Genomic DNA, 24,580 nt, shown 5'->3' with positions numbered 1-24,580 from the left:
CACACGCTGGAGGTTGGGGGGGGGGGGGGCGAGTGTTTCCCTGAGCAGGGCAGGCTAGATTTGAATTTGCTTTGCAGCCCAGGCATTCTTTGAGGTGCAGCCTTCTGCCCTTGGAATCTGTTCCCCAAACCTCTTTCTACAACCAGATTATACTTGTGTGCTCTAAGCAATCGCCATGGCCGATCTGAGAGTCAAACCAGGCTTTCAGATGTGGGGATTTCCTTGCCCTCATCCCTGGAGATGAGACTCCAGATTCTCTGCAGTGTGGCTGCCTGTTTTCTCTTTATTTCTCAGAGGGTTGAGTTCCTTGCAGGGTCAAGTCGGGCAGGGCAGGGCAGGGCGGGAGTTTTGGATTCTAAGAACCCTTCCGCCCCTCCTGGTTTCAGTGCTTTAGCTCTGGAGACCTCTTTGCTGCCCACAACTTGAGCGAGAAATCTCCGATCGGGATGAGTGAGTTCCAGGAGTTCTGCCCCACCATTCTCCAGCAGCTGGATTCCCAGGCCTGCACCTCAGACCACCAGGAGAATGAGGAAAATGAACAGACAGAGGAGGGGAAGCCAAGCGCCATTGAAGGTAAGCTCGCACTGGATTGGGGAGATGGTGGATGTTGATGATGAATATGCGTACCCAGACTGTTAGACTACATCACCAGACCCTGGGTGGGCCGACTGCTGAGCACGGGGTGGACTGGACCCTGGCCAGCATGTGAATGTGTTTTTTTTACTCACCCTTTGTTTTCATTAAACTGTAAGAGTGCCAATCTTTATGACCTCCTTGGGCTACTTCATTTCCACACACACACACACACACACACACACACACACACATCCGCTACCCCCACTGCCTCTTAGTACTCCCCCTCTAGCTAGAGAGGACTCACCCTGGTCTGAGTAAGTCCTTGATTACCTTTCTAAAGTCCTATCGAGCCAGCAAGGGCTACCAGACCTAACCTGTGCCACCATCATAAGTACACATACTATCTAACTCATGGTATTCTGCCATGTTGAGTCCCTAGGCTCTTCCTCTAAAGGGTAAGCTCAGATAGCAACCTCAACCTTGATTTGCGGAGGCTTTCCCTAACAAGAGGTGGAGTCAGCAGACATCTCCTGAGGGGCTGCTGGATCTCTGTGTGCCTACATCACTGTCAGCAGCGTTACTCCCTCAGTAATGGAGCCCTCGTCTGTTCTTGTTCCTCCACAGTGTGGGGCTTTGGGTTCCTCAGTGTCTCGCTGATTAACCTGGCCTCTCTCCTGGGAGTCCTGGTCCTGCCGTGCACGGAGAAAGCGTTTTTCAGCCGTGTGCTCACTTACTTCATCGCCCTGTCCATTGGAACGCTGCTCTCTAACGCCCTTTTCCAGCTCATCCCAGAGGTGCAGTAGAACAGGCGCGCGTTCACTTTTCCTGGGCTGACCCAGCCTGGCCCCCCTAGGGCTGACATTCTCCTTCTGTGTTCTAAGGCCCCCAACAATTGCCACCCGAAAAATGAATTGACTCTTCACATCAGGGGGTCCAATAACTTCTCTCATGCCTCTGTTCACTCAGGTTGGCCCCTGGCCTCTTCGGTTGACATCAGATGCAAGGTTCTTAAACATTTGTGCCCTCCTTTGGGGGAATCTCTTTTGACTTCATTCCAGAGCCTCCATTTATAGGAGTTCAAAGCAAAGTTGCCGTTTGTGGACTCGATGTGCCAGGCAGGACCTGAATTTTAAGGGAAATCTTGGGGGTGTGCACATGTGTGGCCTCCAGTTGATCCTCAGTGAGGAGTGAGGCAGAGGGAGGGAGGTCACCAGGGGTTCTGTAGAACTGGCCTCTAGAGCATGATCCTGGTTTTAATCAAGGCAGCTGTGACAACTCATGCCTGCAGTTGCAGCACTTGAAAATCTGAGGCAGGAGGATCATAGGTTGGGCAACTTAGCAAATAGGTTGTTCCCACCTACCCATGCAAACAAACAAACCCAAAACCCAAACACAATACAAGAGGAGCTCATTTGTTTGTGCCTTGCATCCTGATCTTTCCTGGATAGGTCTGACTTCCTGGTCCACTCACCTGACTGTTTTCAAATGTTCAATAATTTTGTTTTTTAATCGTCATTGCTGAGGAGCTGCAAAAATAAGATCCAAGTTGAGAGTTTGCCCAGCTGTTCAGCTCGGGCACATGCCACTGTTGGAGAGGTAATGTGTCACTACCTGGTTGGCCACTTTGGTGCCGTGAAACCTTTCATAAAAGCTCACATCATTGGCCTTTTGGCCCTCCTCAACCAAGAGGCTGAGGAAAGCTTCAGTCTGAGGTGTCACGCCTCACCCCCTTCATCATGAGGGAATAACTGAGTTAAGGCCAGCTCCCTTGTTCTTCCCAAGAGAGGCCTCACCTTGGGCTATTTTTTCAGCTCCATCCATTGAATTTACTTTTTTTTTTTTTTTTTTTTAAGGATCTGAAGTGAAATGTTTTATTGCCTATTTGACTGGGACTATTGCCATTGTCCCTGTCCCGCCCTTCAGGTCACACAAGGGTTGTCATCCTGGTACAGTTCTGTACTGTCCCCTCCTGAAGGCTGTACTCACAACCCTGAGTGTGTCACTTTGGAAAATGCATTTTAAATTAATTTTTATAACGAGTTGGTCTTGGAACTCTGCTTTCTACACCGGGTCCCTCAAAGCAAATAGAAACAAACATAGCTGCTCTGAAACCAAATCTGATAGGCAGCGAGTCTTGCCTGTTCTGTGTTCCTCCCGCTCTGTACACAACTTTGTTGTTGTGTCTTGCACAAACCAAACGATCCTTGGATAGTGTCACATGCGACACTGTGATGTGGCTTAAAGAGGCACACGTAGAGCCAGTGACTACCAAACCTTTTCTTCCCACTTGCTCTGGTGTCCTGTTAAAAGACCTTGAGTCCAAAGTCTGTGCTGGGCCTGAGCACGTACTGCACGTGCGTATGCGATGAGGCAGTAGCCTGCCCTGTTTGCCAGTCACACCAGCTGGTAGGTATGACCCAGGCCACCTCAGGAACAGGGGCAGTAGTCACAGGGTTCTGAGACCACCTCAAATTCCTCCTCATACCTCCTGCACTGATTGAAGGAAATTGCATCAGACCCGAATCACTAACAAATTTCCTATTTCTCTCTCTCTCTCTCTCTCTCTCTCTCTCTCTCTCTCTCTCTCTCTCTCTCTCTCTTTCTCTCTCTCTCTCTCTCTCTCTCTGTCCATACTTGTCTCTGGTCTTTCTTTTTGGGTTCCTTCGTTAATACCCACAATTATCCTGCCCACCTCCTTCCCCTCATGGTGGTTGCCTTGCTCCCTGTCCCGGGTGGGCTGGCAGTATGGGGGTACGGTCTCCTCTGCGTTACCGTCATCTCCCTCTGCTCCCTCATGGGGGCCAGCGTGGTGCCCTTCATGAAGAAGACTTTTTACAAGAGGCTGCTGCTCTACTTCATAGCCTTGGCGATTGGAACCCTCTACTCCAACGCCCTCTTCCAGCTCATCCCAGAGGTATGACAAGCTGCAGAGCTCTCACAAGAGCACACCTGTCAGCTAGGGAGCAGTAGGCACAGTGGGCGGAGCCTCTATGTACATGGAAGGCACAGGGACTGGTCCCCAAGGTCCTTTGTTTGGAAAGGGAAGCTAGGACCAAGGCAGGAACTAGGCGTGGTTTAAGGGCTAGGTTGAAATCCCATCCTTAACCAGACCCCACACCTGGACCAGCCATTCACATCTCTGTTCTTTGTATAAAATGATAAGCAATACCAATAGGATGAATCTCAAAGGCGTGTGTATGAGTGCCTCCAAAAGGCTGGGATCATTGAGTGAAACGCCAGTGTAACTTGGCACTGACGAGGTGGCTGAGAGGTAATGCTGCTCTGGTTCGATTCTCAGCACCTACATGGAGCTTACACACTAACTCCATTTCCAGATGGTCCCATGCCCTCTTCTGGCCCCTGCAGACACCAGGCACACACATGGTGCACACATGTACACGCAGGCAAAACACACATACACATAAGTGGAAAATAAGCAAGCTAGTGTAGCTCTGACTCTGTGTGGGGCTTTAATTTAAAGAAACAAAACAAAGTGAAATCCACAGTTCTCAGTAGAAAAAAAACCCAGGTCTTAGGTAGGGAGTCTGAGGGCGAAGGAAATCCACAGGAAACAGTCCATCTGTGGCACCTTCACGCCGGTGATCTGCCACAGAACAGAAGGGAACCACTGTGTAGAAGCCTGAGTGGTCCGCCTTGGAGAAGGCCCATGGGATTTAGAGAGATACCTTCAGCAGACCTGCTAGTTATAATAAGCACACTGCATTTCACCGCGGGTGGTCTGACAAGCCTGAGCAAAGGCAAGAGCCAACTTCACGTGCTTCTGAGAACACTGTTTTCTACAGTATTGTTTTGTGTTCTTGGTGGAGCAATTGTGATGTCTGTTAAATGAATCATGTTGTTCCTCCCCTTCCCATCTCCCGCTCAGAGATGCATGAGAGGCCGCTGCCATAAGCTCAGGTCTAATGAGTCCTGTGCTCTTGAATCCCACCTCACCTCCTGGCTCTTCCTTCACTTTTTCCCAGGGTGCACCTCTTCTCCAGAAGAGCTGACCTGCAAGCAGGGCTTCCTCAGCATTTGCCCTCCGGGTCTCTTAGAGGCTGATGCTGGAGGGCTGTGAGCGTGCTGCCTCAAACTGCTGGAAGAGAAATGTTTGCCTTTGAAGTAATTTGGGGTTCTCCTTCAGGAGGGTTAGCTCTTATCTCTGTCCTGTTCCCAAGAGACCTGGAGTATATTTTTTTGAGATAGTCTCACTCATGGTCTCAGACTTGCTGCCTCCCAAGTGCTGGGAATGGAGCCTGTTTTCTGTTAGAAATGACACAAACTGGTCATTGGACACTTGGCACCATAAACCAGGAGCCAGACTTAGGATAGCTCTCTGGCTACTCCTATTTTCTGTGTCAATAAATCCTTTTTCCCCTTCCTTAACTTAAGTGACGTTTCCAGAAAGAACTCAGAGCAACATACCCCCCACTCCGTTCTTTTAAAAAATATTTTTATTATGTTCTAAAGAAATGAAATCTTTGTTGGGCAGGTTGGTCTCACAGTCTTGGGGTCCTTCCACCTCATCCTCCTGAGCTTTGGAAACTGTGGGTGTATGGAACTAGACCTGGCTTTTATCCACCCCAAGATGCTTGCAGGAACAGAGCCTGCTTTTTTGGTTTGTGGTCCTTTCAAGATTCTGTGGTCAGGACGATGCGGCAATTCTTGCTGTGGAACTGAAATGGATTTTCTCCTTTTAGCAATCGTAACTAAACCACTTCCCATTGTGTTTACGGGCAGATCAACCGGGGACACTAGATGAGGCAAATTTAAATGCAAGTGGCCTCCCTTTAAACGTGGAATTTGCTGACTAAGTGCTTGTGTGGCTAAGTCCCAACAGAGATTAAGACAATGTCCTCATTAGAAGGAGAAAACCAGCTTTTAATCTCCAGAGCTTGGGAGATAGAGGCAGGCTGACCTCTGTGAGTCTGAGGACAGCTTGGTCTATGTAGTGAGACCTAGTCAAAAAGAAAAAAAATAAAGAAGGAAAGAAAGAAAGAGAAAGAACGCCAAGTTGGCCATGGTAGTTCCTGCCTATCATGTGGTCCAGAATGCTTGCTGCTCTTTCTGAGGACCCAAGTTTGGTTCCCAGCATACACATGGCTCTCAGCTGCCTACAGCTCCAGGTTCAGGTGAACTGGCACCCTCTCCTGGCCTCCTCAGGCACCTACATGCATGCTCGCAAACACATACATTCACATACACATAAATGAGAATAAAGTAAATGTAAAACACATATAATAAAACCCTAAGGGCTGGAGATGTAGTTTAGTGGTAGAGTGATTGCCGAGTGCACATTAAGGTCCTAGCTCCAAACCCCCAGGATCAGAAAATCCTAAAGACAGCCCAGCCTGTCTTTTGTAGCAGAAGAGAATATGCAAGCACCCAGGCTAGTGCTGGTGAGTCAGGGGAATGGGAAGGCTAGGTTTTTGCTGGCAAGAGAATGGGCGGACAGCAGAGTTCCTCTTTCCCAGAGTGGAGAGAGTGGTAAGCAGATGAGAGCTGCTGCTGAAGGCTTAAGGACTTAAACTCATTCTGTTCTCCTGTGCCCACAGGCTTTCGGTTTCAACCCTCAGGACAATTATGTCTCCAAGTCTGCAGTGGTGTTTGGGGGTTTCTACCTCTTCTTTTTCACAGAAAAGATCCTGAAGATGCTCCTGAAGCAGAAAAACGAGGTGAGACCCAGTTGTTAGTGATGGACTCTCTAGGGGAAAACTCTAACCTCAAAAAAAAAAAGTGCCAAAATGGGTCAGTGAGGTGGAGCAGTGTGTGACGGTGCTTGCAGAGCAAGCCTGGCATTCTCTCTGTAGAGGACAGTAAAGAGGTTTGGTTACAAACACCCAGGAACAGCTCTGACTGGTGTAGCTCCAATAAGAGGCCTCCTGTAGCTGGCATGGCACTGCCTGTTAGAGTTGAATGAAGTGGCCATCTTAAAGGAGCAACCTAAGTAGTTAGAGTAGTGGTCACCTCACTGGATTGACGACGGGAGACTTCTTTGTGTACTAGAAAGTCCCTGTCTTTGTATGTGTTGCCACTGGCTATAATAATTTCTCCATATCCCTGTGTGTGGCCTGCTCAGTTTCCTTGGCTGTAGGAATGAGATCTTCCTTGGCCTTGGCGAGCTTCCTGTGAGTGGGCGCTGTGTTGGGCTGGTGGTTTTGATCAGTAACACTGATCGCTTTTCGTACCCTAGCACCATCACGGACATAACCATTTTACCTCCGAGACACTTCCTTCCAAGAAGGACCAGGAGGAGGGTGTGACAGAGAAGCTACAGAATGGGGACCTGGATCACATGATTCCTCAGCACTGCAACAGTGACCTGGATGGCAAGGCCCCTGGCACGGACGAGAAGGTCATCGTGAGCTCCATGTCTGTGCAGGTCAGCAGTCATGAGCGCCCCGGGGGAGCCTCTAAGCAGCCATGGCCGCCATGAGTCAGGCTTACCTGAAGTCACTCTGTAATCTAAAGTCCACTGGCATGTCCTTTCTCATAGGACCTGCAGGCATCCCAGAGTGCTTGCTACTGGCTCAAAGGGGTCCGATACTCTGATATTGGTACCTTGGCCTGGATGATCACCCTGAGCGATGGGCTCCACAATTTCATCGATGGCCTGGCTATTGGTGCCTCCTTCACCGTGTCTGTCTTCCAAGGCATCAGCACATCAGTGGCCATTCTCTGTGAGGAATTCCCGCACGAGCTGGGTGAGTGCTGAGTCCCTGTCCCTGTGCTCCAGCTGTCTCGGTTTTTGTCTGAGACACCCTTCATGTGTCTCATCCTGGCTGCGCCTCCCTCCTCCACCACAGCACTAACTGAATTAAAACACACTGTCTCTCTGTCTAACTCTGGAATTACAACAGTTGAATGGAGCAGAGCTTAGAATGATGGAGGTTCTTAAGGGAGATTTTTATCCCATGATAAAAGCCTTGTGTCTGGTGGCTTAATTTTCCCACCTGATTGTGTGATTAATAACTGCACCTGCCGTTTAGAGTCATCAAGGGGATTATAGGCAAACAAATGTTTGAAAAGGACTTGCCAGGTGCTACACAGTATTCTGAATACCCAGTAAAGATCCGCTCTTACATCCTGCATCCTGCAGAAGCTGGAAATCTTGTCAAAGTGTGTCATGTGAATGAAGTAGAAAAGGATGTGTGTAGCTTTATCCAGGGAGCCTAAGAAGCTACAACTCAGGACCCAGTGACAACACGGGCTCCTAACTTTGGCATTTATTGGTTTATGCACTAACTTCTCCTCTCAAGTTTGATCCTGAACATACCATCTGTCAGGAGAGAGGGAGCTATTTTCATTTCACCATCAGTCAAAAAAGAAACAAGGCTGATGCCCGTTTATCTTTAAATGTTATGTACATTTAAAGCCCTGTGAATTATTTCAGCCTCTGTGTGGGGAGCAATGAGGCCGGTGCTGGTTACTTACGTACTTCTAGAAGCCTATGAGTTATTTGTAGCCCCTGTGCTGGGAGGCCATGGCCAGAATTGGAAGATGGAGGTGCCTTTAGCCCAATACCATCTGAAAATGGGATTTTTACCCACACGTGCTTCATCCATAGCTGAAGCAGTCCTGACTCATCCCGTGTCCTGTTCTCATCCCTGCTGCAGGAGACTTCGTTATCCTGCTCAATGCTGGCATGAGCATCCAGCAGGCTCTCTTCTTCAACTTCCTCTCTGCCTGCTGCTGCTATGTGGGCCTAGCCTTTGGCATCCTGGCTGGCAGCCACTTCTCTGCAAACTGGATTTTTGCTCTGGCTGGAGGAATGTTCTTGTATATTGCTCTAGCCGATATGGTAAGTGCTGTGGTTTGTGATTGGCTCTTGGACAGAAGGGGGGCTAAAGGGCACACATTAGGGTGTTTGTTTTTTAATTCTTTTTACATTGATATTTGTATGGATGCGTGTTCATTCTCATAGGAAACAACCTGTGGAGGTTGGTTCTCTTTATCTCAAGGGTTCCTGAGACTGAACTAGACACCTAATGCTCTGTTACATGGAGGCATCTCACCAGCCCATGATTTTGTTTTTAATATTGGCTTTATTGAGTCTCTTTCACATGCTACCCAATTCACTGATTTAAGAAGTGACAATTTGGGGTTAGAGAGATGGCTCAGCTGTTAGTCTGCTCTTGAAGAGAACCCAGGTTTGATTCCCAGCTACAGTTCCAGGGGATCCTATTTCTGCTCCACAAGGGCCCAAGGATCCATGAGGTACACAGACACACAAGCAGTTAAAGCACCTACATACATCATACACATATCAAATTAAAATTTAAAATGATATAATAACCTGACTTTTTTGTTTTGTTTTGTTTTTTTGTTTTTTTGAGACAGGGTTTCTCTGTGTAGCCCTGGCTGTCCTGGAACTCTCACTCTGTAGACCAAGCTGGCTTCAAACCCAGAAATCTGCCTGCCTCTGCCTCCCAAGTGCTGGGATTAAAGGTGTGCACCACCACTGCTCGGCATAACCTGACATTTTCAATGTTTTTGTTTGGATTTGTTTGAGACAAGAATCTCACTCTGTAGCCCAGGCTGGCCTCAAAGTCATTGCAGCCCTTCCCTCGCCCGCCAGGTGCTGAGCAGACAGGTATAAACTACTATACCCAGTAAGTCATTGAGTTTTAAAGGGAGAACTTTGGTCTCTCTGTTAACATTTCATTATAGAAAATTGACCATACTCAGTCCAGGGTCCTTATTTAAATTTGATGGAAAAGGTGTACTATGTAGACAGAAAGAAAAGAGGAAATGAGAAAGAAAAAGCATTACTTAGACTCTTGTCTACCACAAGTTAATGGTAACCTTATGGATGTCTTTTTAAGTTTTAACTTTAAGAAGTTTATATCTGAGTGTTGTATTTCATTTACCTCCTCTCCCCCCAACTCCTCCTGTGTCCCCCCACTGCCTTGCTCCCTCTCAAATGCATAGGCTCTTTCTCTGTAATTATTATTGAGAGATAAAGAATACACACATATATATTACATATGTACAAACTGCCAAGTCCATTTGGTGTTGCTTGTCTGTACATATGTACTGGATACCCAATCGGGGCTCATCCCTGGGGAAGACTGGTTTCTCTGAGTCTGAGTAGTCATTAATTGTCTATAACTCTTTCATCTAGACCCAGCCCATGCTGGCACACCAGCTGGTGTTGGCATTGTTTGGGACTTGTTTTGGCAGCCATATTGTTGAAAGCTACAGAGGATGGTCAAAGATAATGCCCCCAGTGACCTCCTTAATTCCAGAGAAGTCTCCAGAACTTCCAAAACAGCCTTCCAAAACCATGGCCCACCACTTGAGAACCAGACATCTGAAATTGAGGGTGAGGGTGAGGGTTCAAACCATGTCCCTATCACCATGATTGGGACAATGAGAACAGAATCTGTAACTCGTTTTTTTCTCTTCTTTCTCAGTTCCCTGAGATGAATGAAGTCTGCCAGGAGGATGAGAAGAAGGATAGCTTTTTGGTTCCCTTTGTCATCCAGAATCTTGGCCTCCTAACCGGCTTCTCCATTATGCTGGTCCTCACAATGTATTCAGGGCAGATTCAGATTGGGTAGAACTCTGCCAGTGGGGAGCCAGTGGCATTGGACATCAGGTTCTGGGGCCCCATCTGGTCCCTGGCCTGAGGACTCAGCATCCACGAAGCATCGTGGAAGAGGCAGCTCTTTAAAAACTGACACAGACTGCCCGCCAGCTATTTCAGATGTCAGCTATTTCAAATACTTTGTCCTAGGGAGAAGCTGCCCTGGGAATCTCTAGGTAGTGCCTCGAACTGTTGTCTCCTGACCCTTCCCACTGATGATTCTGGAACTGAAACGCCACATGTAGGACATACTTCCCTTTTCCTTCGGGTCACCCACCTCCCTTTCTCTTGGAAGAAGCACTGAGAGATGTGGAATCTTTTACAATGTAAAAATGAAGCCAGTGGTCATGGTTTGGTTAGAAATATGAGCATGGCTTCCAGCTTTGGGGCCCATGATTCTAAATGTATGTACCCAGGATTTCAGGTCGGTCCATCTTGGCATGGGTTCTCTCATGTTTTTACAGAGAAGAGGGCAGAAGACAAGAATCCTGTTTTTTTCAGTCTGTTAACTATTCTCTGAAAAGGCTTACTTTCCAATGAGTAGGGCAACCAGAGAGGCAGGGGATCATCTGAGTGAGAAGATGTAGAACTAGTGATGGATGTCCTGTCTCCTTGGTGCTTGGTTTCCATTAGGATGCTGTGCACTGGTTGCTTGCAGCATCTGGAATCACATAATCGGCCAGGTGAGCCACTGTGGCCATTCTTTGAGTAGCAACAGGTCTGCTAAATCAGTTGGTTTTGCCCTGATTCTCTCTCACACCTTCCTACTAGCTTCCTTTTTCTAGTTAACTCTGTAGATGCCTCACTAGGAACACAGTCAGAGCACATTTAGAGGTGTTTGCATTAGGAGGGAAATTGCACAAATTAGTCTCCCCTGGAGAGAGTCAAGACCTCTCTGCCCAGTAGAACCCAACTCATGAAATTGAGACACAGTTGTTTATGCCTTTTTGTGACCAAGGTAATCGGGAATGGAATCATTGTGGGCCATATTTAGGACTTGCTAATTGTAGAAATAATAGTTGAATACCACAGGACTCTGCACCTTGAGGTCAAATCTTGAGGTCAGGACTGCAGACGTCATTGCTGCCAGCAGGTTTTAAAGGGCACTGTCTAGCTACCACTTCCTCCCTGGCCCCAGACAACAAGATTGAATACTGAATTGGATTGAGTGTAAATTGCTTTCATTTGGTCCAGGAAAAAAACAAAACAAAACAGATGCTTGACATTTCACACCACAAAGCCAGCCTCAGGCGCCGTGCAGCCCCCTCCTCAGAACTCTGGCTTCCAGGGGAGCCTATCTCCAGGTTCACTAAGTGAATTAACTTATTATTATCATATTGATACATGGATTCCTTAGCCACTTTGGGGAGCCAGTCTCTCCCGGAGCTTTTCTTAGTGGTGCCCACAGTCACAGCCCAGGGGCCGTTATTTGTATGACTTACAGTACTGAATCATTGCCAATACCTGAGTCTTTCTGTTCTTACCACAGTCCATTAAAAGCAGCACACATATATATATATATATATATATATATATATATATATATATGCATTCACATGTATTCGTATATATACATATATGTATATATATATGCATGCATGCATGTGTGTGTGTTCATTCTTGTTCTTCTTGGGGAAACATGCTTGAAACCAGGAATCCTGATAACACAGCTGGGGAGACATAGAGATTTGCTGCATTTCTCTCCCCACTCTTGCCTCTTGCCTTTGAGAAGAGGTAGAAGCAAGAGGAAACTTCAGCAATCACGGTACTAGATTGAATGTCAAGACCAGGTCCTGGTAGGCTTAGGGTCCAGTTTTACCAAAGAACCAGTTCCTTCAATGTTAGAAGCTACGGTTTTATGTTATCGTCATAGTTGTCATTAGTGTTTGGAGACGAGTCTCATCTTTTCTGTTTTATTTCTCCCACAAGTGCTTCAGGAGCTAGCAGAAATTGACACTCAGAATGTAAGACTGAACAGGCTGTGTGGCTCGCACCTGTAATCTCGGCCTGTAGGAGGCAGAGTCAGCAGGCTCAAGTTTTATACCAGCCTGGGCTTCATAGTCAATTGCAGGCCAGTCTGGGCTACATAGCGAGCTCCTGTGTCTGCAGGACAAAATGAAGATAAAAACATAGAATTTAAGATTGTAGGTCTGAGGGTGTGTGGCTCAGTGGCAGAGCTTTTGTCCAGTGTGTATGTGATACCCTGAATTTCATTCCCAGCACCACCACAGCCTTCCCCCACCCCCCAGAAAGGTTGGAAAGTTCTGCTTTACCTAGTTCATGTATTATATTTTTAACTTTAAAATCTCCCCTAAAATCCTGTCCATCTTTAAATATCCTTATGCTGGCGCAGGATGGTGGCTTAGTTTGCTTAAAAGAATTTAAAGAGTCTTACACACGAGATAGAGTATCTGCCATGCACTCTTCCCATGAACTCGAGGAACTCGTGGGGCTTCTTCAGAGCAGAAGGCCAGCATCAGTCAGATGCAGGTGGGGCGTGGGAGCAGTCATCCAACTGATTATCCATTGCTCTTGGCGACAGATTCGTCCCAAGTTGGAAATGTGGCCATTGACCTTTTTGTGACTTTTAAATGTTGAACTTGCTGTTTTAAGCATCTGTACATATTAGAGGTTGAAGGGGCCGCGAGCTGCTTAGCAGACATTTCTCCCCTGGCTTTACTGCCCATAGCTTCTGTCCCCTGTTAACACTAGCAAGGAAAGTGCTGGTCACACAGAGGAGCCCTTCAAGGCCTTGGGTTCTGTCACGGGACACCTCGTCTCTGACCTCTTCAGTCCTCCATCCCTGCCCTCCAATATTTAGGGTCAGCAGGGGGGCACTCTCCAGTGCCCTTCACCTGGGTTTTAAAAGACTTGTCTCTGTCTGGATCACCTAGGATCCAGTTTTAGTGAACGCTCTTCCAAAGAGATGCAGATAAGCTGGATGATTTTCTGCAGAAAGAAAGGATTTTACTCATAGTTCCCTTTACAGTTCCATCACAGTATTTTTTTAAATAACTCAGGTGTTATGAGAAGAATTAGAAAATGAAATAATTTATGTCATGTGAACTGTAAATGTTTTATTTGTAAGATTCTATAAATAAAGCTATATTCTGTAATTGGTGAGAGTCCTAATTGTGGTCTTGCTTTGGCCTTAAGAGCTGGCGTCTAATGAAGAATCTTAGACACAAGGTGGCGCTCATGTGTTGCTGATTTCCAAAGGGTTAGCCTGGATTTGGCTATGGGAATTTAGAAGGGACTACCTATATCACAGAATGCACAAACTTTAAAATGACTCACTTTGGGCTAAGCTCAGGAACAAAGCGCTTAGCCATAGATGGTGCCTTGGGAACTGTAAGGACTGTAGAATTCTGTGTAGAACTTCACCTATGTTGTTTTTACTTTCTTTTTTACTTTATCTGCATTTATTGTATGCTGACTATTCCCGTGATGAGTTTTGGTTTCTTCGGTTTCTTCTGGGATATCCTTTTCTTCTGTGCAGCCTCCTCTTCTGGCTTTGGAACAGTCTGCCCCTTCTCAGTGAGGATCATCTCCATGCAGCAGGGGGAGCTCATGGATATGTTAACCCAGACATGAGGTCTGCAGGTTCGTCGGCGCATCTTAGATGCCTGGTTCACCAGAATCTGTTCAATGACTAGAGAATCCACGTCTAAACCCTTAAGTTCAGCATCACTCTCTGCATTTTTAAGCGTGAGCAGCAAAAATTCAGCACTCTTTTTTGGCCACCATCCCTGTGTCCTGCCCCACTGTTTGGCCTGGGCACACCTGCGGACTCTACCATTATACTGCCGGAATGGCACACATTGCTTCTTTAAAGAGACATCCTTCAGATACTTGGTGGCTTTTCGATATGCATACCCTTGATGGCCTGGGCAGTTTCCTGGGTGTTCTTAAAGTGAACACGAAGGTTTGAACCTCTTGATTTGCATGATTTTGGGGGGTTTCTAGGTCAAGAGAGTAGTAAACCATCTTCACAGGTCACCTCTGGCCGCTTACAGGAAGAGAGCTTTGATTTTCTTACTTTTATTGTATGTGTATATGTGTTTGGGCATGTTCGTGCATGCCAGGATGTGTGTACAGTCAGGGGACAACTTTCAGGTGCTGGTTCTGGGGATCAAACTCAGATCATTGGGCTTGGTGACAAACAACTGAGCAATCTTGCCCCCTTTTTAAAAATAAGGAGCTTTTTTTTTTTAAATAATTACTCTGTTGGTCATAGATGGTGCTTAAATGTACATTGCTCTGGTTTAGCTCTTAGTAGAGGGGACACCTACAGGGGATTCACAGACATCTTACAGTTTGCAGAGGAATAAATCTTACAGTGTGAGGGGGTTAGAGATGGTCCAATGGTGAAGAGCACTTGCTCTTTCAGAGGGTGCAGGTTCAATTCCCACCACTCGTGTGACAGATCCTAACTATCTCTAACTCCAGTTCTAGGGGATCTAACATCCTGACACAGACATACATATAGGCAAAATACCAGTTGTACTGGCTGGTTTTGTGTGTCAACTTGACACAAGCTGGAGTTGTCACAGAGAAAGGGGCCTCCCTTGAGGAAATGCCTCCCTGAGATCCAGCTGTAAGGCATTTTCTCAATTAGTGATCAAGGGTAGGAAGGCCCATTGTGGATGGTGCCATCCCTGGCCTAGTAGTCCTGGATTATATAAGAAAGTACACTGAACAAGCCAGGGGAAGCAAGTTAGTAAGGAACATCCATCCCTCTGTGGCCTCTGCATCAACTCCTGCTTCCTGACCTGCTTGAGTTCCAGTCCTGACTTCTTTGGTGATGAACAGCAATGTGGAAGTGTAAGCAGAATAAACCTTTTCCTTTCCAATTTGCTTCTTGGTCATGATGTTTGTGCAGGAATAGAAACCCTAACTAATACACCAGTGTACCCAAAATAAAAATAAATTAATTAGTTTAAAAAAACACACACACTGTGAATTGTCAAGAGTTATGGCAGTATCCTGAGTATCAGAGTCTGTTCATTAACGAGGAACCTTCTGAAATAGTATCCTGATACCCTAAGATTTCAGACAGAGCTTGTTAAGGTCTATTCTGGTCTTACTAGGACACAATCATGGACTTATCCAAGCCCAGCCTGAGGCAAAACAGTTTTCTGAGCTTAGAATAGCTCTGCAAAACTACCTATTCTGGGACAGCATCTACAAATCAGATTGGTCTTTAATTCTCTCTCTCTCCTTCTCTCTGTCTCTGTCTCTGTCTCTCTCTCTCTCTCTCTCTCTGTGTGTGTGTGTGTGTGTGTGTGTGTGTGTGTGTTTGTGTCTGTTTTGTAGAATTTACAGGTGTGTACTACTTGCATGCCTAGTACCAGAGAAAGCCAGAGACAGCATCAGATCCCTGGGACCTGGCTAGCAGAGGTTTATGGGCCACCAGCAGTTGAGCTGGGACCAAGCCTGGGTCTTCTGGAAAGAACAGCCAGTGCTATTAGCCACTGAGACACACCTCACTTTGGTCTTTTAATTTGCACCAATTCGCTCCACGTTTGCTGGTGTTATCAAAAGGATGTTGGCCGTGGCATTGGCATCTACCACTTCTCTCCACCCGCTCACTGCTTTCTTCAGCTGGGTGTGGTATTCCCTTTCGCAATAACTCATTTCCAGAACTGGCATTGTAAACTGACATTTTCACACTAAACTTGTGGCTGGAGGCTTCAGTTGCTTTCTGATACATCAGCAGCAGCTCTGTAGAAAGAATGAATGAGAAGGCTTAGACGACACACCTGTGTGTTAATGGGCTGTCAAACCTCTCCTTATGACAGACAGCATGCTCCCGAAAGATAGCTTTGCTTTCAGCTTCTCATCCGGCCCGTGTTCGTTTAGAAACACTTCCTTCAACGAGACAAAAGTCTGACCCACACGGCACAGAAGTAAACAGGCCTTTAAGATGATTAAAACGGTCACCGCAGACATCCCATGGTAATGCTCTTAGCCAGCTAAGCCCTTGGGAGGATGGGGTGAAATGCACTGAAACTGGAAATGTCTTCTGAAGTAATTAGGGGTCCGCCCTCATTGCTCCTCTTCTAGTCAGTGATGCTTAGATCTGATTGTAGGGAAATCTGTTCTAAGAGATCACAAAGATATTCTATGTGGACACAGGTCATAACACTGGAAAAAAACAAATGCCTGCCTATTTTAAAGACCGTATATTTCATGGTCTAGCGTGGGATACACATACATACTCCTGGAGACTGATAGGTAAACCTATATCAGTCTTTACCCAGGCAACACCCATTGAAAGTGACACACACACACACACACACACACACACACACACACGCACTCACGAGCATGAGTTAGTGTGCGTATGCCAGTGAGATGGCTCAGAAGGTAAAGGCCATGCCTCCACACTTGATAACCTGATATGACCCTGGCACCCACATGGTGGAAGGGGAGTCCTGCAAGTCCTCTGACTTCCATAAAGGTGCTGTGGCATATGCAAAGCTCCCTATACTGAATAAATAGCAGTTTAGGGCATCTGAAGAGTGGTTAAGTTCTTCCAGTAGTTCTGAGTTCAATTCCCAGCCACCACATTGGTGGCTCAACAACCATCTGTAATGGGATATGATGCCTTCTTCTTGTGTGTCTGAAGAAAGCAACAGTGTACTCATATACATAAAATAAATAAGAATTTTAGAAGATTTTTATTTTTAGTTAACAGTCTGGGGTGTGGGAGGGTGCTCATGTGAGTGCAGGTGCTCTCAGAGGCCACAAGAGGGCATCAGATCCCCTGGAGCTGGAGCTGGCGCTAGACAGTTGTGAGCTTTTGGAAGCTGAGCTCAGGTCCTTTCTATGAGCAGTACATCCTCTTAAGCACTGATCCGTCTCTCCAGCCCCTAACCCCCCACCCCACCACCGAAACTGAAGTCAAGGATAATATATACGTATATATACATATATGTGTGTGTGTATACATGTATGTATATATGCATATATACACACATATGTATGTTTGTGTTTGGAAAGACAGCAGCAGTTAGGCAAGGCCCTTATCAGCCTTCAGCTAAGTATGTCAGACCCCACACACAGATGCACACACATCATCTGCTTTCTTGTCAGCATCATAGCCTTCTCTCACCAATTGCTTTCTCAAGATTCATTTGAAAGGAAGTGAGCTAACAGACTCTTCTGGTATAACAGCAGTCTTTGACCTTGGCAGCAGGTAGTGGGACAGGTTGTAACGTCAATTAAGGAATAACTAGAAGTTCTCTGGCCTGGTAATCATAAGCCAAGAAGTACTTCTCCCATGAGGCTCTGGGGTTTACTTCTGTGCCTGTGGTTTACTCATAGATACTCTAAACACTGGGGTTTTGAACAAATAAATTAAGTCCACCCAGTCCACCTGCATTTTCACAAACTCGTAAGGTCCTCTTTCAATGGAGGACCCCGATGGATCCTGTGCTGAAGTAATTGTAAATAAGGGGCTTTTCTCTTAAACTGTACTATTTGTCTGTTGGGGTGGGTAACACATCATTGTAACACTAGGGAGGTGGAGCCAAGAGGGTCAGGAATTCAAGATGGGGGCCGGGGGCTGTGTTTAATTATAGATGCTAATAAGGATGAAACAAATATTTTTAGTCATTTCTTCCCAAAGTAAGAGATTCTTTCAGATGCCCCACAACTGATGATGATGATGATGATGATGATGATGATGATGATGATTATCTCTATTCATTGTACAAAGTAGTGTATTTCATGGAGGTGCATATGCATATATATATGTATAATGTGCCATATCTGTCCTCTCCTAATCCCTATAACTGGAGGTCCACAAGTAGACTCTTTTAAGCTGTGGTCTGATGGTGTCCTGTACACACATCCCAAGTGACAGTTTATAATTGAAGGCCAAGTAATATATGCTCTGGGGTTGGTTTTGCTTTGCTCTGGTTGGCTCTGGGATTGGTTGTGCTTTGCTCTCGTTGGTTCTTGCCCTTTATTTTGAAAATGAATGAAACTTGAAAGACTGAAATTTAAATTTTTCTTTCCTAGGAATGATGATGGTTTATTTATTTGGGATTTTTTTTTTTAGGGAGGGGGCACCCGTGCGTGCATGCATGGTGTGTGTTTATAAGAATGCTTACACAAGTGCAGAGGCCAGAAGAGAACATCATAATCTACCTTCTTTTCTTGAGATGGGATCATTCTGGAGTCTGAAGCCTGGAGCTGGGCTCTACCCCACCCCCACTGCTGAGGTTCCGGGATCCATTACAACCCTGGCTTTTTTGGTTTTGGTTTTGGTTTTGGTTTGTTTGTTTGTTTTCGAGACAGGATTTCTCTGTGTAGCCCTGGCTGTCCTGGGACTGGCTCTGTAGACCAGGCTGGCCTCAAACTCAGAAATCCGCCTGCCTCTGCCTCCCAAGTGCTGGGATTAAAGGCATGCACCACCACTGCTTGGCTTCTTGGGAACTTTTTTAAAGAAAACTTAACAACGAAGAGGACTAGAGGGGAAATGGGTCAGTAGGGCATGTGCAGGCATGAGGACCTGAATTTAAACCCCAGGACTGCTGGGGCTGCTGGCTGCCAGCATGGCTCCAGTCTCAGAGACCCTGTCGTAAAGGAATAAAGTTGAGGGTGAGAGAGAAATGACACCTGATGTCCCCTATAGCTTCTGAACACACACCTGCATATGTGCACCTGTGCCCATACATACATGTGCATATACCACACAGTATATGGTACTTTTCACATAAATCAGAGGCTATGCACTACAAAACAACTGCGTAGCTGTTTTAGAAATGCTTGTTTAGGGGGCTGGAGAGGTGGTTCAGTGGCTAACAGCACTGGCTGCTCTTCCAGAAGACCCAGGTTCAATTCCCCGCAGCTTACATTTGTCTGTAACTCCATTTCCAGGAGTTCTGACACCCTCACACATATATACATATATACATACATGCAGACAAAACACCAATGCACATAAAAAAATCAATCATTAGCAATGCTTGTTTTAGGGCTGGAGAGATGGCTCAGTGGTTAAGAACACTGACTGCTCTTCAGAGTTTCCTAAGTTCAATTCCCAGCAACCATATGGTGGCTCTCAAGCATCTGTAATGGGATCCGGTGCCCTCTTCTGCACTGTAGATGTCTGAAGACAGCTACCGTGTACTCATATAAATAAAATAAATAAATAATTCTTTTTAAAAAGGAAGAAATGCTTGTTTTAGTCTTGTTTCTAAAGCATTCTTCAGTCTTTGGCTTGCACTAAACTGAGATGTCATGGCTTCATATAAGTAGAAACTGAAGGCAGGTTAGCTTTACAATACAGTAAGGAACAGTGACTCCCTGTGCTTTCATTAAATTAGAAGAGTTTGCTATCATTTATTTCTTAGAGATCATTAATTAAAATGTATGCAGTGCTTAGGGAAATCCTCTAAGTCTCACAAGCCCTGGGATGACAACCTATATTTAAAGTAATTAATAAAAATCCAGTGAAACATGAATCCCTTTTAGTTTTATAAAACAAGGTTTCAAAATACAGCTTTCTCCTCTCTCAAGCCCTTTTTGTTTGTTTCTTCTCTTTTTGTTTCTTCTTTTCTTTATTTTATTTTTTAGGACAGAATCTAGCAGAGCCCAGGCTGGACTTCTATTCAATATGTAGTGGGAGATGACCTTGAACTGATCCTCCCAGCTCCTTCTCCAAAGTTGTATGCATGAATACCCACTATACCCAGTTCTTGTTTTGACCTCTTGACCCTCCTGCCTTGGCTTCTAGGGGCTGTGACTACAGACTGCACCACCCCAAATAACTGAATGTTAATCTTCGTTATTTGTCAATTTTGTCCCATGCAGAAAGTTGTAAGAAAGAGACACTGGTTGTGGTTAGCTCAGTGAATCTTGGTTGTTTGAGACAGGATCTCACTGTGTAGTGCAGGCTAGCCTAGAACTTGCAGTCTTTCTCTTTCTCTTTTCAACATGCTAGAAATACAGCTCTCACCTTCATTTGTTTTTCTCTTCTTGTGTGTTGAAACAGAGTCTCATATATCCCATATTGGTCTTGAACACATTATGTAGCTAACACTGGCCTTGAACTCCTCCCTCATCTCCCAGTCTCAGCCATTTAGGTGCTAAGATTATATTATAGGAGCATACCAGTGCTCTACCACCGAGCTACATTCCCCAGGGCGACTTTTTACTTTTAATTTCAAAACATAATCACATTAAGTCGTCTGAGCCATACTTCAACTTACTTTGTACCTTAGGCTCTCTGAACTTTCTAACTTGCCTGAGGCTCCCAAGAATCTAGGATTACAGGCCTGAACTAGCAGGCTGGTCCCATTCTTAAATTTTATCACCTTATGTATTTCTATTCTTGTTTCTGTGCTGCTCGTGCACGCGTGTGTGTGTGTGTGTGTGTGTGTGTGTGTGTGTGTGTTTGTGTGTTTATGTGTATTTGTGTGTGTGTGTGAGTGTTGTATACATGGGAATGTATACATGTGGGTGCCAAAGGAAGACATTCAGCATCTTCTTATATTGACCTGTTGTCTCCCGCTGAACCAGAGCTTGCCTGCCATTTGGGCTAGGCTGGCAGGCTAGTGAGTTCCTAGGCTTTCCTGTGTCTACCCCTCAGTGTTGAGGTTTTATGTAGCATGCCAAGATTTTCTATGTTAGGAATTTGAACTCAGGTCCTCATATGCTTGCATAGCAAATTCTCTAACCCACTGGTCTGTCTCCCCAACCCTTGATTTTTTTTTTATTTGATTTTTGTGGTTGTTGAAATAGGATCTCATTTCACTGGGTAGCTTTGGCTGGCCTAGAACCTCCTGTGTAGATAAGCCTCAAACTTGTGGCAGTCCTTCTGTCTCTACCCCTCAAGTGCTGGGGTTACAGCCATACACCACTCTGATATTTTTTATCATGACTGTTTGCCTTTGGCCTATTTTTCAACTTGTATTGCCCTGCTGGTTTTTGCTTTTTGTTGTTTGGTTTTTTTGTTTGGTAGGGATTGATTTTTTTTTTTGAACAGGGTATTCTTTATACTGACAGATGAAATGCAAATACTTTCTTTTATGCATTTTAATTGTGTTTATCTTTTTCAAGTAGTCAAGCACAGTAGTCTTTCATTACTTTAATTACTTTTGTGCTTAAAAGTCCTTATCTGAAATCACTGAGTTGGTTTTATATAGGAAAGTATGTGGGTGTGAGAAGTAAATCTAAGATTTTCTGCATGGTAGGTAACCCCCAAGCCACATCCCTAGTTCCACTGTCTATCGTTCTGGCACTGAAGATCCAACTTGGGGCCATGTTATACTAGTCAAATGCTCTCTTGATGACTTGTTTTGTTTTGCCATCTGAGACTGGATCTTACCTGGCCCAAACGACTTGCTAAGTAGCCAGCATGACCTAGAACTGCTGTCTCTCTGTGCTAAGACTAGAAAGTCTGATGTACATCACCACATCTGACCGGACTGAGTTTATTTTGTTTGTTTTGTTTTTATTTTTCAAGATGGATTCTTTTCTCTGCATAGCCCTGGCAGTCCTAGAACACTCCACGTAAACCAGGCTGGCCTAGAATTCATAGAGAGCCACCTGCCTTGGCCTCCCAAGTACTGAGACTAAAGGTGTGCACCACCACTGCCTGCCTAAATTTATTTTGAGCTGATAAATGTGCACATGAAAGGAAGAGGTCAGCATCTACTGACATTCATTAGGGCGAGGTTTTCCAGGATAATTTCTTAATTTTATATAGATTTTTTTCCCTCTCTTGGTCTCCATGTAATCACCTCCTCCCTTATTAAAACAAGGTTGAATTTGTATCATGTTAAAATTATAACTTGATATTTAAAACAGAAGCACAAGTTTTCTTGAGGGCTGGGCAAGTAGCTCAGTTGGTGGAGTGCTTCATTGACGTGCACAAAACTGGACTCCATCCCTCAGCCTCATAAACTTGGTGGTATGCCAGCACTCAGGAGGTAGAGACAAGAGGATTAGAAATTTAAGGTCAGAACTTTGAGATACTCAGTGGATAAGTCATGTGCTATCAAGCCTGATGACCTGCATTCATTTCCCAGGACCAGCACTAAGGAAATCTAAAAACAACTCCTGCTTCCATATGTGTGCAGTGGAACTTGAATATATGAGTGCATAGGCAATAAATACATGTAATTAAAAAATCTCAAGAAAATAGATTTATAAATAAGTCCAGGGTCTGAAGAGATGGCTTGGGACTGGAGAAATGCCTAGTGGTTAAGAATGGGGATTGCTTTTGCAGAGGACCTGAGTTCACTTCCTAGTACCCATGTCAAGTGTCTCTTAACTGCCCATAACTCCAGCACCAGCAATAGTGTCCAACATCTCTGGTCTCTGTAGGCAGTGGCACATATAAATAGTTTTTAATATATAACAATGAGCCAGGCATGGTGGCACATATCTTTAGCTCCAGCACCCAGGAGGCAGAGGCAGGAGGCCAGCCTGGTCTACAAATTGAGTCCAGGACATCCAGGGCTGGTTACCCTGAGAAACCCTGTCTCAAAAAAAAAAAAAAAGCCAACTAACCAACTAACCAACCAACTAACTAACTAACTAAATATGGAATAAATCTTTAAAATAAAATTATAAGGTTATCTTCAGCTACATGGTGAGTTTGAGGCCACACTGGGATTCCTGAAACTTTGCACCAAAACCAAAACAATAGAAAAGAATACAGAGGCTTTCTTGAAGCAATACTTGGTCTTCCTGTGCGACATGCTCTCTGATTGTCTTAGAGTTTCCATGTGGACACCATGACCAAGGCAAGTCTTATGAAGAAGAGCTTTTAAATGGGGCTGGCTTACAGTTTCAGAGGTTTAGTCCATTATCTTCATAGCAGGAAACATGGCAGCACACAAGCAAATATGGTGTTAGGGAGTAGCTGAGAGTTCTACATCTGGATCCATAGGCAGTAGGAATAGAGAGACAGACAGAGAGAGAGAGACACTGGGCCTGGCTTGAGCTTTTGAAACTTCAAACTCTACCCCAGTGACACACTTCTTCCGACAAGTTCACCACTACTCCAACAAGGCCTTACTTCCTAATAGTGCCACTCCCTATGAGCCTATGGGGGCCATTTTCATTCAAACCACCACGCTGATCTCTATCTCTATCTAGATCTAGATCTAGATCTTTCTTATGGCTTGAATATGAGATATGAGGCATAGTTCTTCCACCTTGAACTCATATACCACACATGTCTTTTCACAAAGGACTTTGACCATGTCATATAAGCTGAAATAAACCATTTCCTTCCCAAGTTGTTTCTGGTCATGGTGCTTTATTACAACAAGGAAACCCTAAACCCTAACTAAGACAATATTCCAAATGTCTAGTTATACTTCACTCAGACTCTGTGTACAAGAGCATATGAAATTATTTTAAAAGAAGGTAACTTTGTTATTCTTGCATCAGCAAACAATGAGCAACTTATATAAAAAGACTAGCCTAGACACAGGATATAGTCTCCACCTTTAGAGTCTAATGGAGAAAGAACTACATAATAAATATTTTGATCCTCCTGCCTCCTCCTGAGTGCTAAATTTTTTTTATGTCATGAGGGTGCTTCTAATTTAAGATCCAAGTAGGTAATCCAGTGTAGTGGCACACAAGTTTAATCCCAGCACTTAGGAGGCAGAGACAGGTGGATTTCTGTGAATCCAGCCTGGTCTATAGAATGAGTTCTAAGACAGCCAGATCTACACAGAGAAACCCTGTCTCAAAAAAAGGGGGGGGGGTGACAAGATGGCTCAAGTGGTAAGAGCACTGACTGCTCTTCCATAGGTCCTGAGTTCAAATCCCAGCAATCACATGGTAGCTCACAACAACCCATAGTGAGGTCTGATGCCCTCTTCTGGTGTGTCTAAACACAGCTACAGTGTACCTATTTATAATAATAAATAAATCTTTGAGCTAGAGCGAGCAGAGACTGAGCAAGCGGGCCAACCGGAGCGAGTGAGGTTGACTGGAGCAAGCGGAGGTCCTAAAGTAAAATTCAATTCCCAATAACCACATGAAAGCTCACAACCATCTGTACAGCTACAGTGTACTCATATACACTAAACAAATAAATAAATCTTTTAAAAAAATCCAAGTAGTTGATAAACTTTCCATAATTAATATTGAATAATCTATTGTTTCTTTTTGGTTTGGAATTTCCCAAACCTTTTTGGTTTTAGCAATCCTGTGAGTGTTAGCATCTGCTTCCAGGTCTGTTCAATGGAGGTATGACACTCTGATTTGCTTCTTTTTGTTTTTTTGTTTTTTTCGAGACAAGGTTTGTCCTGGAACTCAGTCTATAGACCAGGCTGGCCTCCAACTTAAAAATCTGCCTGCCTCTGCCTCCCAAGTGCTGGGATTAAAGGTGTGTGCCATCACTGCCCAGCCCGATTGCTTTTTTTTTTTTTTTTTTTT

At 45.0% G+C, this 24,580-nt stretch overlaps 2 protein-coding genes and 1 pseudogene across 8 annotated transcripts in view; 1 reads left to right on the top strand and 2 right to left on the bottom strand.

Annotated features, from left to right (window-relative positions):
• The window catches only part of Slc39a14 (solute carrier family 39 member 14), a 47,012-nt gene extending 33,731 nt beyond the window's left edge, over positions 1–13,281 (top strand). For 4 of the 6 annotated variants that reach the window (XM_031361426.1, XM_031361425.1, XM_031361429.1 and 1 more), the window contains 7 exons: positions 387–573; positions 3,321–3,490; positions 6,132–6,251; positions 6,770–6,958; positions 7,073–7,280; positions 8,193–8,377; positions 9,993–13,281. In XM_031361426.1, the coding sequence (XP_031217286.1) occupies positions 387–573; positions 3,321–3,490; positions 6,132–6,251; positions 6,770–6,958; positions 7,073–7,280; positions 8,193–8,377; positions 9,993–10,139 (1,206 nt within the window). In that variant the 3' untranslated portion in view covers positions 10,140–13,281. Of the gene's footprint in view, positions 1–386; positions 574–1,200; positions 1,371–3,320; positions 3,491–6,131; positions 6,252–6,769; positions 6,959–7,072; positions 7,281–8,192; positions 8,378–9,992 lie in introns of all 6 variants that reach the window. The other 2 variants (XM_031361424.1, XM_031361423.1) reach the window with 1 other exon arrangement.
• LOC116084170 lies at positions 13,275–16,117 on the bottom strand (annotated as a pseudogene).
• Positions 15,922–24,580, bottom strand: part of LOC116084127 — an 11,015-nt gene continuing 2,356 nt past the window's right edge. The window contains exon 2 of one of the 2 annotated variants that reach the window (XM_031360972.1): positions 15,922–16,268. The gene's annotated coding sequence lies outside the window, so the exon portion shown is untranslated. The remainder of the gene's footprint in view (positions 16,269–24,580) is intronic. The other variant, XM_031360973.1, reaches the window with a different exon arrangement.

The sequence above is a fragment of the Mastomys coucha genome, unplaced genomic scaffold, assembly GCF_008632895.1.
Source record: "Mastomys coucha isolate ucsf_1 unplaced genomic scaffold, UCSF_Mcou_1 pScaffold9, whole genome shotgun sequence".
In the NCBI taxonomy this organism is placed as follows: domain Eukaryota; kingdom Metazoa; phylum Chordata; class Mammalia; order Rodentia; family Muridae; genus Mastomys; species Mastomys coucha.
Note: the sequence above shows the minus strand (reverse complement) of the source record. Positions and strands in the feature narration are given on the sequence as shown.